This window comes from Vigna umbellata, chromosome 2, assembly GCF_029865625.1.
Source record: "Vigna umbellata cultivar VRB3 chromosome 2, Vumbellata_1.0, whole genome shotgun sequence".
NCBI lineage: Eukaryota > Viridiplantae > Streptophyta > Magnoliopsida > Fabales > Fabaceae > Vigna > Vigna umbellata.
This window is the reverse complement of record NC_142166.1, coordinates 9685007-9701795: the sequence shown is the minus strand read 5'-3', so window position 1 is coordinate 9701795 and position 16789 is coordinate 9685007. Positions and strand designations below refer to the sequence as shown.

Below are 16789 nucleotides of genomic sequence, written 5' to 3'. Positions count from 1 at the left end.
ACGCACGTGCATCAAAGCACAAACTTTAGTTTCATAGTCATCAGTGTATTCCTTTGCATGATTTGGTGCCACGTGTGTGGGGAAAGAGTACCTAAGATCATGATATTTTGTTTTATCCGATAAAAATATCTCTTTGATAGTAAACAAGTAGGATTTTTCTCAGTACCTATTATTACTAAGTGCACCCACATATTATTAGAAAAAGACAAACTATTTTGTGTTTTAGAAACTAGTTTTTCAGGACTCATTTTAAAATATATTCTATAAAAAGTTTGTTATAAAAATTACGTTCCAGAAAACCTGTTTTTAAAAAGTATTTAATGTGTTTCTGAAAGTTTGTTCAAATTTTATTTTGAATTCTTTTTCTAAAAATTCTGTTTTAAAAAACATTCAAGAAAACTTGCTTTGAAATGTTTCTAAAATAGGTAATCTGAAAGTTACTTAAAAAAAACAAAATTATCATTTTGAAAATTAGGGAGTTGCAGTTAAAAATTATGGGGTGCGAAAAGAGAAAACCGACAATGTGTATTTGCCATAGCTCTCGACGGTTCAGAATGAAGGGATAAACAGGTTCTAGTAACTCCAATGCTTTGGATAAATTTCTATTGACATGTACGAATGCAAAATAAGAAAAAAAATTAAAATTAGTTTACGTAGAATTTTTTTTTTTGTAAAATCATATACAACATGAAATTTATCTTAAATTGATACTTTCTTAAATTATTTTTAACAATAATGAAATATACTTGTTTTTGTTATTGTTTTAAAAATATTAGTTCTAATCTCTAGTCATTGCTATCTTTTTTTATTGGATATGTGTACACACTAAAGGAAAAATTTTACAAAAGTGAAAAAAAAAATCCTTAATTTCCCTTTTGCATTGTATTAAACAAAAGAGAAAAGAGGTTAACAAATAAAGAATCAATGTTTATCCATACATTAAAATAATCTAATTAATGAATCTAATCTAAGGAGAACAAAATTGCCTTCTTGCATATGTTGTTGCTGGCATAAATTTGGTCATTGGGCCCAATGTGATGTCAATTTTTCAATTGTCACATCATATGAATATTTGCTCCCTCCACCACCCCAAGTGCTCCTGCACCTCCCTACTATTTTCATTTATTCCAAAAATACTCTACACTTTCCCATTATTTTTTTTATTCCAAAAATACCCTACACCTTCCCACTATCCTCAACAATCTTTCTCTTTCTCTCTCTGCATTAATGACACATTTATATTCTCAATAATCTTTCTCTTTTTCTCTCTCTGCATTAATGGAGCATTTACATGGTTCAGATTTGAACTTGTGATATATTGCAAAATGTAAAATAACTTGAATATTATTTACATGACTCAAATAACTTGAATAAAGTATTTAATTTATTAGATAAATAATATAAAAATATTATTAAATACTTAAAATATAAAAGAAAAGTTTTTTGTTAAAGATTTGGAATTTATTTAGTTATTTCGATATTATAAAGTTAGTATATAATAATAATAATAATATATTATTATTTACTATTAATATTATTATGTTTATTATTTTGTATTTGCATCTAACTTTTAAGATCCGAACCTCTATTTAAAAATTTCTACAAATTATTTCATTTACAAATTAATTAATAATTAATTTTTTGAAGTTGAGTTTTTATTTTTTACTTTTAGAGATAATTATATTTCATTCGCTCTTTGGTCAGCTTTTTCGTATTTAAAATATCATTTTTATATAAATAAATTCAAATTTTCATAAAGTGGTAAATTGCACACAAGGAAATAACATAAATTTTGAAGTTATAAAAAAGTCAAACATACTAGTTTAATATTGCATTGTTTATGTTAAAAATGCGTCATAGAAAGTAAAACTAATAATAATAATAATAATAATAATAAAATTATACTGATGATTATATTACTAATTATAATATCTTAATTTTTTATAATATTTAATCATTATTAAATTTGTTAGATTTTTAATATTATAGAACAATTAATTTAAAGAAAATTTATAACATATTATTAGATATATTTAGATATGACTTACAATAACAAAGATACTCAAAATCCTGCGTGACTATGAGTATGAAATCTTCCAAACTCACATATCAATAAAATAAACGAGAGGAGTTGAAAGTATAACTTTTTTTTCATTTTCATTTCAATAAGTCAACTTTCTATATCTCTTTACGAGAAGGAATTCAATTTTTAAGAGAATATTATTTACAAACGCATTCTTTAATTAATATGATAAATATTTTTATTAATGTTATTTTCTTGATCATTATGGGTAAAAAAGTTTGATCGGTAATTCAAAGGGAAGTAGAATATGGTATTAAAATTTGGAATAACTTTTTCTTTAAACAAATATTTTTTTTGTCATTTTTTCATTAATTAACTCTTTTATACTTTTATGAAATCTTTTAGACACAAAGTTCTTTCAAATCATAAAAAATTTTATTACAAATTTAACAAATTTAAACTTCAAACTTGATTATACTACTTGTTTTAAAGAAAAGTTCTACAAGTTATCGCATTCATATTCTTTAAAATTTACAAGACATGTTTTTATGCTAAAATAGTCTTTTAAAATTTGAAGTGTTTTAAAATTTTAATCTAATATACCCCTAAAACTTCGATTAAAAAGGAAAAATAGTGTTAGTAATACAATCATAAACTTCATAAATTGAAAAGAAATATATATTCCAAAGAAAATGAATGTGGACATTTGAATTTGTTTCAGCATGAACAAGTGATAAAAACTAAGCTGTCATCTAGCACTAGCAGTCTATAGCAGGTGAAAAGATTCCAAATATAAACAAATAGGTAAAACTCTAATCCACTCTGGAATCTGTAGAAAGGTAATGTTTATATAAAAGAATCCTTTTATACAATCATAAAATTATAGGCATAAACAACCGAACTATACTGTGTCGATCGCAGCATTTTGTGTGTATATGTGTAGCAGTTGAACATATGTTATGGGAAATCAGAAAGTAGAAGAAAAAAGAAAGCCAAATTGCTTTTGGGGACTACTTTAAGAATAGATTCTGTGTACGAAAGTGTGTCCTTCACCGTCTTCTAGACTTCCTTGATCTCCAAATAATTGCTGATGGGTTAGGACAGATTCTGTATGGAATTTTTGGTGGAGGGGTACCAGGGACTCTGCAATGCCATTCTCAAATCATGTCACTAAAAGCTGTCTTAAACAACCTTAATTAATGTCTCACTTACATCCATAAAAAAATTAAATTTACTATGTTGTGAAATTATTGATGGTACGATGTGCTGTCAAAAAACTTACTGTAATCTAGAAAGATCAATTAGTGAAACATCCAAGTTGGTTGAACTGTCCAGCACTGATACTGCAGAAATCATGGGCCTCAATGGTGACACACAAGGCTGCTTGATGGCAAGTACTCTGCAGTTGAAAATGCTGGCTATGCTATGGTGGGAATGGGCCATTGTCAATCTGTTACAAATGAATAAAGAAGCAAACAGATTAAAGAAACCAACAGTGTTGCACAAGGAAAAAGAAACCAACAGATTAAAGAAGCAAACAAACAAACACAAAGAATGCATTTGGTATGTGCTCAAGAGAATATAATAATAGGTGATTAGGTGTTAAAGCTTTTTGCAGGTGCATTTGCCAAGGAGTTCTGGTGACCCATTTTTTGAGCTCACCAGCATAAATTTTCTCAGAGCACCAGAAAGAAGGAACACACAACACAAATTGGACAATTAATAAACCAGGTCCCACCAATCCATGTTGATGTTGTCATATGAAGACCAAGATCTTGCAGAATAAGATAGTTAATGTGAAGCCTCATAACCTATCTATTTGAAGTTGACCTCTATTCACAACCTGAACTTGCTGTTTCACCAAATGCATTTCCCAAAGAGCCTTCAATTTCAGATGTTCATTGATAAAAAGTAGTCATAAATTTTAGGGAGAGGGACGACCCATATAATATTACGAAAGGAGAGTCATCATCATCCACCTTCAAGCTATATTGATAAGTCCAATATGCATTTAACTGATGAAATTGAACTAAAAAAATCCACCTTTAAGCTACATTGATAATTCCCATATGAATTTAACTGATGAAATTGAACTAAACAAAAAAACACCTTTAATCTTCATTGATAGTTCCCATATGAATTTAACTGATGAAATTGAACTCAGAAACTTGGAAATGTCATCAATTCCTGGACTTACTTGTATAGAAAACTACAATCATGGAGTCCAACCACAAGCATGGAAGCTCCAACCTCTCTCACCGTGGCGGCGATCTTGGTTCCTTCGAGGTCCCCTTCCGTGACAATAATTTCAACCTTTGTCTGTAACACAATCCTATTATTATGACACATATCCGTTAATTTGAACACATGAAATTAAATCACAAACCGAAAGAGAACAGAACAAAAGAAACACCACAAAAGGGTACGTACGTTGGGGTAGTTGTTGCACATGTCTTGAAAGGAAAGTGCCAATTTGAAGCCATTGAGGCGAAGAACACGAGCTTTGCTTCTGCTTTTTGATCTTGTGGAGTGGTAGACATGGAGAAGAGTGATTATGTCACCATAGCGAATGATGTTTGTGAGAGCCCATTGCAGAGCAGTTCTTGCTGCATCCACATCTTCTACAACAACCACAATTTTCTTCATATCCATCTCTAGCACCCTAATGCTCTCTCTCGAACATGTTCTTTTGTTTATATAAATCTTAAACTCAGCCAAGGTTGTCTTGTTTCTCTCTCTCAAAGTTTGTGTCCATTGTTTCAATCTTGATTGACCTTGAATTTAATATTAGAGAAGCAAAGATAAATGGAAACTCTTCCCTGCTCTGCTTCTGCCCTGTCTGCCTGCAATCAACAAAATATAAATAAAAACATTATTAAAATGGGTTTGGTTCAATAATCACTCTGAAATTTCCACTGAAAGAGACAGATTAGGTCATATAATTATATTTTGGTGTTATTGTAAATTTATAGATAAACCCATCTTATAACCTAACCAGTACAAACACATGTTTATGGATATCTAATTTTTATGATAATAAAAAATTAAAGATTAATTTCTATCACAATTATTAAATTAAAAAAATTATGTTTATAAAAAATTTATATAATAAATATTTTTATAAGTTTATCATAAGTAGCTTTTTATATTACAAGTATTTAATTGAATTTAATAAATAATTATTAAATTTTTAAAGTAAAATTAAATATATATTAATAAAATTAAAATTGGTAAGAATATATATTTACTAAAATGACGGTTACAAAATGATAATGAAAAGAATTTTTTTATTAATAGTAGTTATAAGTAAAATAATATTTTTATTATTTTTAAATATATATTAATTATAAAACGACCCAGTAATAACCATAAAATTTCTTTACTTAAAGGTGTTAACATGTTAAGACCTATAGTTATGCTAAACAGCAAAAACACATTATTAATGGGTTGATCAAAGAGTAATTGGAAGTAATTCAATGCTGTCTTTACGTAAGCCGAATAGTTTTGGTGGAAAAGAATTATGGAAACAGGAGATTATGTGTTGATTATAGGGAATAAACAAAGACAAACAAGTATTCAATCTCTCTTTGGAGGACTTATTAGATGAGTTGTATGATTCAACCATTTTTTCAAAGATCGACTTGAGAGCTCGGTATAATTAACTAAGTGAGAATGGAGGATAAAGATGTATATGAGACTGCGTGTAAAACTTATGGTGAGCACTATGAATATTAGTCATGTCTTTTAGACTAACAAATGCTTCTACCACTTTTCAAGGGTTGATGAATTCTATTTTTCAGGATTTTTTAAGAAAATTTTTACTTGTATTTTTTTTTACAATATCCTTATATACAATAAGTCTCATTTTGATCATCTTTTTCATTTGTATAAAGTGTTGCACATTATGAAAAGCAATTCATTTGCAAAAAGATTCAAGTATTATTTTGTTGGGATAAGGTTGAATATTTGGGTCATTTTATTTCAAAACAACGAGTATCTACTAATCCCTCAAAAATTGAAGTTGTAAAACAATGGCCATTACCTCAATCCTTTAAATAATTACGAAGTTTTTAGGGTAAACCATTGTTGTGGATACTATAGAAGATTTATGTTCAAATATGGTATCATTGATAAACCATTGACTGATGTTAAGAAAGGATAATGAATTTTCATGGAACACTTAAGTAAAGGAGGTTTTTCACCAATTGAAATAGCAATTGATCCAAGCACCAACACTTGCTTTACTTGACTTTTCTAAGGAGTTTATGGTTGAAGAAGATGCTTCTGGGTTGGATACAGGTGTTGTACTTATGTGGAATCATCATTCAATTGCTTTCATTAGCATGAGTCTTAACAAACAACAACAATAATTTTCCACTTATGAGAAGGAACTTTTAAAAAGTGGTGTTGGTTTTTTAAAAATGGCGACACTATTTACTTAACAAAAGGTTTAGTATCATTGCAACCTTAAATACATTCTAGATCAAACACTTACCATTGCTTTTCAACAAAAGTGGTTAGTCAAATTGATCAAATTTGATTTTCAGATTAAATATAAGCAAGGACAGGAAAATATAGCAGTTGATGCCTTATCCAGGTTGGATATTCCTTACTATCATGCCTTAACTACTTACCAACCTGATTCAGATATGTACATTAAGATCCAACAATCTTATCAATTTGATCCTTTCATTTAGAAACTCATTGCAGAATTGCAACTCAATAACTCCTCTCACAAGCACTTCACTTGGCAACAAAATGAACTCAGGAGGAAAGGTAGATTGCTGGTTGGTAGAGATCTACAACTCAGGAAATAGATTTTATTATGGATGCATGGTTCTACTAGTGGTGGTCACTATGGACGATATGCCACTTTATAGAGAATTAAATTAGTGGCTTATTGGAAAGGATTATCTAAGGATGTTAAGGAGATTGTCCATTATTGTGTGACTTGTCAAACTTCTAAATATGACAATTTTACCTCACCTGGTCTTCTTCGACATAGCATGAAGTAGTTGGATGACAAGCATAGGACTGATCAGAGATTTTAGATTGGTGATCTTGTCTATGTAAAACTTCATCAATATAGACAGGTTTTTGTCCAATTTAGGAACAATGTCAAGTTGTCTCCTAAGTTCTATGAGTCTTTTCCAGTGATTGATCGCATAGGTGCAACTTCTTATAAGCTACAACTTCCACTCACTTCTAAAATACATGATGTTTGCCATATTTCCTAGTTGAAGAAATTTTTGGGAGATGCTACTATAACTCCTATTTGTCTTGATACTGATTTTTCTTCTATTATCAAAGAACCTGAGTCTATTTTGGATTGTATATATGTTAAGGGGCAACCATGTAGTAACCAAGGTGTTGATTAAATGGAAGCATCAACTGGTTAAGGATGCTACTTGAGAGTTTTATCATGATTTGGAGAAGAGGTTTCCATGTTTCAATCCTTGAGGACAAGGATTTTCTTCGGGTGGTGGGTATTGATACAACATATACTTAGAGGAAATGTTAGCGACAAAAACCACGTAGCACAATAGTATCCAACAATTGTTAGTTACATTTTATATTACGTGACAATAATAATTATGTTCTATTTTGAATAGGTTAGAATAAATAACAATGACTAATTAGTTTCATTCATGGAGTTGTAAATTCAGATTTTCACTATAATTCTCATTCTTTCAATAAAAATTAGAATTCATTCTTGAAAATTTTTGAATTCCCTTGTTTTCCTTATTGATTCTTTGAATATTCTACTATTCCTAGTTTCGTTTACATCATAAGAAGGTTGGAGTAGGATTTGTGTGATATCATTACTTTGATAAATCATATGAAAATTTCTCATATAGGATTTTGCTAAATATTTTGTAGATTCTTATTATCCCATTGTGATATCATTACTTTGACTTCTCCCACATGTTATTTTAAGTTTGAAAACTTAAATGTTTAGTAATAGAAAATGTAAACTATAAGGATAAACTAATTAGGAATATGATAAAATTGATAATAGTTAAATTTGAGAGAGAGAGAAAAAGAGATAAATATATTGGTATGCTTCTACTTAGTGCGATTTTAGACCAAATAATAAAGTTAAAACATGGAAAAAAATTAACCCACTTACATGGAAATAGATCAAATTGGAATAGATCAAAGAAAACCTATACAAATTTTATACTTAATAATATTCTAGCAAAAAGTTTACTACATCATCAAATATTTAAAAATGTATAGAGGAAAAATCTTCATTCTTTTCTACGTATCTAGATTATCAAATTTGTATTTGCCTTTTATAGGTGAACGACTAAAACAAACATAGCATCAGTCCCTTTTTTTTAATCAAAAGTCTTACTAAAGTTGCACCTGTGACATCCAAAAGCACAATTATGACATTTTTTCATTTTTCATATTTTACACACGAATGGTATTTTTAGACTAAAGTTTGGAATATATAACAAATTACTTGTAATTTCAAAATACACTATTACAAATTACGTTTTAAAAATATTTTGCAAGAGAGTGACTTTTAATATATAATAATAATATACTTGTAATCAGTATTTCTATTAGCTAAATATAATTGAGGTTTAAAAAGAGCACCCTTACCCTTTTTCCGTACCACCATTCATTCTCTACAATCATCTTAAATATATTTATGAAAAATGGTATTCAAACGTGCTTATAATTTATAACATTACACATTAAATTAAAAAAAAATAGATAAATTATTATATCCGAGTTTCATCTTTAACATAATTAATTGGACTCTACTTACCTTACAATCGAAGCAAATTAATTTGAAATGATACAAATTATTAATCTACTTACAAGTTTACATTGGTAGAATACTACAAATTTTCATATATAATTTATACTTATTTTTACAACCATCACATGAAGCCAAATTATAATAAAACATGATAAAAAAATTGTAAAAAAACTTAATTTTCAAGCAACAAATTCTAACTTGATTTTAACATTGGAAGTAGACTTGTATCAAAAGAAAAAACCTTTGAAATAGACTGTTATGGCTTAATTAGTATTACATAGCTTTTCTTACATAAATTTAACCAGAATGGGACAAAAAGTAGGTAAGGGTTTTGTTGTGTTCTAAAAATAATCTTAAGAACATTAAATAATAAGATGTTAAGGATTATGAATGTGACATCACATATGCTTCTTTCGCACATCTCATTCAAAATGGCCTCGTCGTGTGCTTCCGCTTCTTCCTCATCAATTATAAAATAATAACATTAATTATGTCACAATCACTAATCATATCTTATTTTATATTAAAATCATTTCACTTATTTTCACGATGTCACAATCATCAAGTAAAAAATTAATTTATTGATTATGTTTTTTCTTCGTCTCCATTACTTTTATTTTTCCCTAAAAAAAATAGAGTTGAATTTGGTTGGAACTATTTTTATTGTTAATTTAATTTCTTTAAGGCTTTAGATTCATGGTTTAAAGAGTTGAATTCTTACCATTTACAATAGGAGTTGTGTAATCTCATTAAATTTGTTCGTGTTTTTTTAAGGCAAACAATTTATATTACTTGATTTTTTCTTTTATTTGATTCAAATGTATTTAAATATGAATAATCCTTTGGTATGGAAAACTATCCATCTAATTTGGTCATACCTTTTTCAAGAAATACATTTCAATCTATTCTCCAAACACATCAACCTTTATCTAATTCGTTTTCGTTTCCAGACTCATCATCTATAGTCAATTTTGCAGTTCAAAGAAATGTGTGTAAAGCCATCACTTTATTCTTTTCTTATGAACTACTAATCAAAATATTATTTTAAAAAATTTTAACATTTGTCACCCTTATGTCAAATAGTGAAAACAAAATTTTATAATCTAGTTAGAATCCAAAAAATAAAAATAGTATAATAGGATGTTATGAAATAAGCCTCTATTAGTTGAATATTAAAAGTGTTTTTGACTTACAAATCACCACATTAAAAATAATGCTTTGGAACCTAACGAAAATGTGTATTAAAATTGACCTTATTTTTGGCTAAGTGATGTAGTAAAATTATTGAGATGTATCAAAATAAGCTCTTAATCGAAGACTAAGGATATTTTTGAGATATTCTAAACTCAAATATGTTAAGATAATGTTATTACAATCAATCAACTTTTTTAAAGTATTGTTTATTTTTTATCTTAAAAACAAATTCCTAGAAAGTAATTGAAATATGTTAAAAAGATTATTTAAATTACTCTTTATGTCAACTTCTAAATGATATAAAATTATTGAATGTATCAAACTAATAATCTTTATATAAAATTGAAAAAATAATTAATCACAAATTAATTAAGACAAAATTTGAAGTTTGGTGTGGAAAAGGAAACCCACAGTTATAAGAAAAGTTTGAAGTTTGATATGGATATATAAACATCCACAATGCAAAAATGCTATAAAACAAAGGTTGCTCAAAGTTTAAAGTAAGATGATAACAAACAAAAAGTACACTTCGTTTTTGTAATAATACGCAAGTCACTCCTCTAGTACAAAGTAGAAGATGAGATAAACTAAGTTAAACATCCATGCTCTTGTTTGGTTCTTCATATAACTATAATATTAAACCAATCAAAATTGTTTTCTTTATCATCATCAAATTTATATATCTCATTCAGAAGATTATAAAATTAACACTTACATCTTATTATAACGTAATATTATTTTATGCATTAGTATTTTGTATTCACATCAGTCGAGGTGAGAACAGATTCTTGTAATAGTGTTAAATAATAAGTAGATAAAACTCAACTATTAATTGATTAAAGTTGTATCTTTAAAACATTATTAAATATTTAATTGGACTAACAACTTTTACTGAATGGACCCTTATCTACCTATTTATATCCATATATTGTATTAACTAAATATGTTAGTTCATTAAATTTATCTCTAATTATTAAATTCGTATAAATTTTATAATTATTTGTGAAGAATCAATTAATTTTTTTTATATAAGTTACAAGTTCACAATAACAAGAAATAAAAAAGTTAAATATATATTATAAGTATTTATATTTTTATATTAGAAGTGGTACCAAATTTTTATATTTTTATATAAGTATATCGGATCTCTAATATATTAGATCCAGTTTTATATTAGTTTCAAATTTTTTATATAAGTATGTCATATATCTATGGTGTTCGATCTCCTCCCTTTTATCCCATTAAAAAATTTCAACACTATTAAACCCTAATTTGTTTGACAAATCAACTTGCAATCTTTGGTAACATTCATAAGATGAATCGTTACAGACAAACCATTTGTACTCTGTGATTATTATGGCAACTAGGAATCAAACATCACAAGTGACAACAATGGTAATGTTTCTGATACTTCTTTAAAAGGAAAAAGAAACAAAATTAATTAACCATTTACAAAGCGAAGCTTGTTGGAGTTACCAAACTTTACCATTGTCTGTTAGTGAATGCAAAAATTTCTGATAATGTTCAATGCATTCGTTTTACGGCCAGCTGTTATTTGTCATTTCCTTTAACCTTCTTCCAATTTTTTTTTTATATATAACTTTTGTTTTTTCTTTCTTCGTAGTCATTATAAATTTACTATTTTATATATATATATATATATATATATATATATATATATATATATATTTTAGATTAAATATGTGTTTTAACTTTTTAAACTATTGAGAATATGATAGATTCATTCCTGTCAAAAAAAGACAGTATTTTTGGTTTCTTTTTCCTTTTTAGGTTTTACTGTTTTAGTTTACAGAACTCTATAAATAGAGCTTTTTTTTGTTTTTTAGTGTAAGTAACAGAATACATTAATGAGAATATAGTTTACAGAAAGGAGAAAAGGTTGCGTTTTACTTACCCTCCTTGTTGCCCTCTTCATTTTCGTCTTCTTCACCACTTTCATCCGACGCCTCTAAGGCCGTCGGACTGCCTTGCCGTGGTCCTCTCTCCACCGCCTGGAAGAACTTTCTGGACGCTCTGTTTTCTCTCTTCTCACACGCGGGTGTTTATGCAACATCTGCTGTTTTCATTTCCTCAGAGATCTTTATCTCTCTTACGGGCCATGACGCATTGGGCCATTCTCTTAAGTACACAGTACTGGGCCCGGTCTTAATATGGTTTTAGAGCAGGTCTAGTACCTGCTTTGCTTTCGCTGCCTCTGTTGAAAATCTTGATACCTTCTTGGACTATTTCTTGTGTTCTTTTTCTTCATGGATCAGGCGGATCAATCATCCAGCCCTTACTATCTACACCCGGGTGAATCTTCCAACCCATTCAGCCCTTACTATCTACACCCAGGTGAGAACCCGGGTCTCACACTTATTACATAAATTTTGAATGAGAACAACTATTCCTCTTGAAGCAAAAGCATGAGGAGAGCTTTGCTTTCCAAGAATAAGATAAAATTCATTGATGGGTCCATAAAGAAACCCCAGAAAAGCGACACTTTGTTTGATGCATGGGAGATATGCAATATGATGATTTTATCTTGGATAACAAAGACTCTTTCCCCACAAATTGTTGAAAGTGTTATATACGTTGAAGAAGCCAAAGAATTATGGGATGAGCTGAAAGAAAGATTTTCCAAGGGTGATTATTTCAAGATTTCTGACTTACTTCAAGACATACATTCCATTAAACAAGGAAAAAGGAGAGTGAGTCAGTTCTTCACAGACTTGAAGATCCTATGGGAGGAGCTGGAATTCCTAAGACCCATACCCACCTGCACGTGTAAAGTTCCATGCAGCTGTGATCTCTCAAGAATCTCCTTGAAGTATAGAGAAATGGAACATGTGATATGTTTCTTAAAGGGACTAAATGACTCCTACAACATTGTTAGAACACAGATTCTTTTAATGGATCCTCTTCCAAATATCAATCGGGTTTTCTCTTTTATTATGCAACAAGAGAGACAAGAGAAGCATGGCTCTGCAGATGTCAAAGTTCTGGCCAATGTTGCTGACAGAAACAGTCAGTGGAAGAGAAAGAGGAAGAGGTAGAAATCCTAACTATGGTAAACAATGCTCATATTGCAACAAGATGAACCACACTATACATGAGTGCTATTCTAAGCACGGGTACCCACCTTGGTATAAGAAAGGAGACAACAACCAAGATAAAAGGAATGACTGGAGTTCTGCCAATGCATGCCAGAACAACATTGAACCTGAAGGGATTCAGAACACACAGCTTACAAATAACAGTAATGTTTTTAATTCTTTCACTGCTGAACAGATGCAAAAGCTTCTCCGAATGATAGACAAAGTTGATGAGCCCACTCACAAAGTTAATCAAGTTCAAGGGGATGACACTGAGAATAAACAAGGTAATCTTTCCTGGATAATAGATACTGGTGCCACAGATCATGTGACACATGATAAAACAAACTTTATTACTTTCTATGAATTTAAACCTATCTCTATCAGATTACCAAATAATACTGCACTCACTGCTAAGCAGGCAGGAACTGTGCAATTTTCCAAAAACTTTGTCATTTTCAATGTCCTATATATCCCTGAGTTTTGTTTCAATTTAATTTCTGTTCAAAGTCTCATTAAGGACTTGAATTGCAGTCTGACCTTTTCTTCTAAGACTTGTCAGATAAAGGAGAACCATACATTGAAGATGATTGGATGTGCTAATTCTTGGAAAGGACTTTATTATCTGCAAGCTTTTCCTAAACCCGATCAAAGATACATTTCAAAGACTGCTTTTTCTTTTAAGAATGTTGATGTAAACCTATGGCACTATAGATTAGGCCATCCAAGGGACAAAGTTATAAAACAAATATGCGAAAAGTTTCCCTATGTAAAAATAGGTACTAACACTGTTTGTGACACCTGCCATTATGCTAAACAACGAAAAATGCCTTTTTTAAGAAGTGTTTCTGTTACTACTGAATGTTTTGAAATTGTGCATTGTGATATATGGGGTCCTCTTAACACTATTTCGGTTCATGGTCATAAGTACTTTCTCACCATAGTAGATGACTATAATAGACACACATGGGTTTTTCTGATGAATAATAAGGGTCAAACTAGAGATTTATTGCAGAATTTTGTTGCTAAAATTAAAAATCAGTTTAACAAAGTGATTAAAACTATCAGATCTGATAATGGTCCTGATGTGTGGATTTTTATAATTTACATGGCATCAATCATCAAAGGAGTTGTGTTGAGACTTCTGAACATAATTCTGTTGTTGAAAGAAAGCATCGACACATACTAAATGTGACTCGTGGCCTTCTTTTTCAAGCTAACATCCCTAATGTTTACTGGTCTTATGTTGTTGGACATGTTGTTTATATAGTAAATAGGTTGCCTACTCCCATTCTCAATAACAAAACTCCCCATGACCTTCTCTATAACTTGCCCCCCACCTATTTAAACCTCAAAACCTTTGGATGTTTGTGTTTTGCCTCAACTCTTGAACATAATAAAAGTAAGCTTGACCCAAGAGCTAGAAAAGGAATTTTTCTAGGATACAAAGGTGGTGTAAAAGGTTACATTGTGCTTGACATAAATACCAAGGAACTCCTTATAAGCAAAAATGTTGTCTTCCATGAAGACATTTTTTCTTACAAAAACCTGCAAGGCAACAACGAAGATTCTGCTAATGAGGAGGACAAAGTTGATTCCCTCAATGATCTTCTAAGAGATCACTATCCCACTGATGATGACATACATGCTGAATTAGATGTTACTGACCAAGAAGAGGTACAACAGCCCTCTGATGATGGAGGCAATAGTGCTAGTGCAGGAGACAGTCAAGAGATTCAAGGGCACAGAAGATCTGACAGACCCAGAAAGACTCCTGAATACCTAAAAGATTATGTTCATCAGGTCAATCAATCCTTATCTATAAAGAACGGTTTTAAAACCCCATACCCGATTTCTAATCTGTTGTGTTGTGATAACTTTTCAGAAAAAACATTTAAGGTACACCATGGCTGTCATTGGAAATAAAGAACCCAGATCTTACAATGAGGCAAAAGGCATGAATGAATGGGTAGAGGCCATGCAGAGAGAGATCAAAGCTCTGCAAGACAATGACACATGGGTTTTAACTCTACTGCCTCCAGGAAAAACTGCTATAGGATGTAAGTGGGTGTATAAAACCAAATACAAAGCTGATGGTAGCATTGAAAGGTTCAAAGCCCGTCTGGTGGCGAAAGGTTATACACAGCAGGAGGGAATAGATTATATTGACACATTTTCCCCTGTGGCTAAACTGACCACGGTTAGGTTACTCATTGCTCTAGCTGCTTCAAACAATTGGTTCCTACACCAACTAGATGTTGACAATGCTTTCCTACACGGAGATCTTAATGAAGAGGTGTACATGGAACCACCCCCAGGTCTGAATATCCACAATAAAGGGCAGGTTTGCAGGTTAACCAAATCCTTATATGGCTTGAAACAAGCCAGTAGGCAGTGGTTTGAAAAATTATCTTCTTTTCTAATATCTGCCAATTATATTCAATCTAAGTCTGATCACTCCTTGTTCATTAGAAAAACACCTACAAGTTTTACTGCTCTACTTGTATATGTGGATGATATTGTGTTAACAGGAAACTCTATGATGAAAATCAATTGCATAAAGGAACTCCTACACAAGAGGTTTCGAATAAAGAACCTTGGAGAACTCAAATACTTCCCAGGATTGGAAGTGGCCAGGTCAAAAAGGGGTATCCATCTGTGTCAAAGGAAATATGCTTTGGACATACTGGAGGAGACAGGAATGTTGGGATGTAAACCTTCTTCTACTCCTTTCCTAAGCGACACAACCTCATTGTACAAATTGGACAGCTACCTGGATGATCCAGGCCCATACAGAAGGCTAACAGGGAAGTTGCTCTATCTTACAAATACAAGACCCGATTTATGCTTTTCAGTTAATTTACTTAGTCAATTCATGCAATCACCTACTGACTATCATTATCGTGCCATTCAGCACATTCTTAGGTATATTAAATCCAAGCCCTCTGAAGGGTTATTTTTCGTTGCTGACTCTCCTATGTAACTAAAAGCCTTTAGTGACTCTGACTGGGCGACATGTCCCAACACCAGAAGATCCACAACAGGGTTCTGTATCTTCCTCGGGTCCTCTCTCATTTCCTGGAAATCTAAGAAGCAGAGAACTGTTTCCAAATCCTCCATTGAAGCTGAGTATAGAGCTTTTGCTGCCACTGTATGTGAAATACAGTGGCTCTGCTATCTCCTACAGGACCTTCAAATAGAAGAGTCAGGGATTCCTGCCTTGTATTGCGACAACAAGTCTGCAAGGCACATAGCCCATAACCAGAACTTTCATGAACGGACCAAGCATATTGAGCTTGACTGTCATGTTGTTCGTGAGAAAGTTCTGGAACATCTTCTAAATCTCCTTCCCTTGCGATCCGACGAACAGCTTGCCGACATCTTCACCAAATTTCCTCATCGCGTCAGATTCAAGTTTATTGTACCCAAGCTTGGACTGATGACCATACACCATCTAGCTTGAGGGGAGGCTATTGAGAATCTGATAGATTCATTACTGTCAAAAGGACAGTATTTTTGGTTTCTTTTTCCTGTTTAGGTTTTACTGTTTTAGTTTACAGAGCTCTATAAATAGAGCTCCTCTTTTTGTTTTTCAGTGTAAGTAACAGAATACATTAATGAGAATACAGTTTACAGAAAGGAGAAAAGGTTGCGTTTTACTTACCCTCCTTGTTGCCCTCTCCATTTTCGTCTTCTTCACCA

At 30.9% G+C, this 16789-nt stretch overlaps 2 protein-coding genes across 3 annotated transcripts; one reads left to right on the top strand and one right to left on the bottom strand.

The window, feature by feature from the left end:
• Positions 1-2853: 2853 nt before the first annotated feature.
• Positions 2854-4858, bottom strand: LOC124845710 (uncharacterized). Of its 2 annotated transcripts, none has more exons than XM_047322856.2 (4): positions 4454-4858; positions 4221-4342; positions 3306-3473; positions 2854-3166 (listed from the first exon to the last, which is right to left on the bottom strand). In XM_047322856.2, exons 1-4 carry the CDS (start codon positions 4673-4675, stop codon positions 3073-3075), a joined length of 606 nt encoding a protein of 201 aa, XP_047178812.1. In that variant the 5' UTR covers positions 4676-4858; the 3' UTR covers positions 2854-3072. The 2 variants fall into 2 exon arrangements, with proteins under 2 accessions (XP_047178812.1, XP_047178813.1); XM_047322857.2 differs by having other exon boundaries at positions 4221-4355; positions 4454-4593.
• Positions 4859-12418: 7560 nt separating this feature from the next.
• Positions 12419-13048, top strand: LOC148203357 (uncharacterized). Its single transcript, XM_088107590.1, has one exon. It carries the CDS (start codon positions 12419-12421, stop codon positions 13046-13048), a length of 630 nt encoding a protein of 209 aa, XP_087963716.1.
• The last annotated feature ends 3741 nt before the right edge of the window (positions 13049-16789 follow it).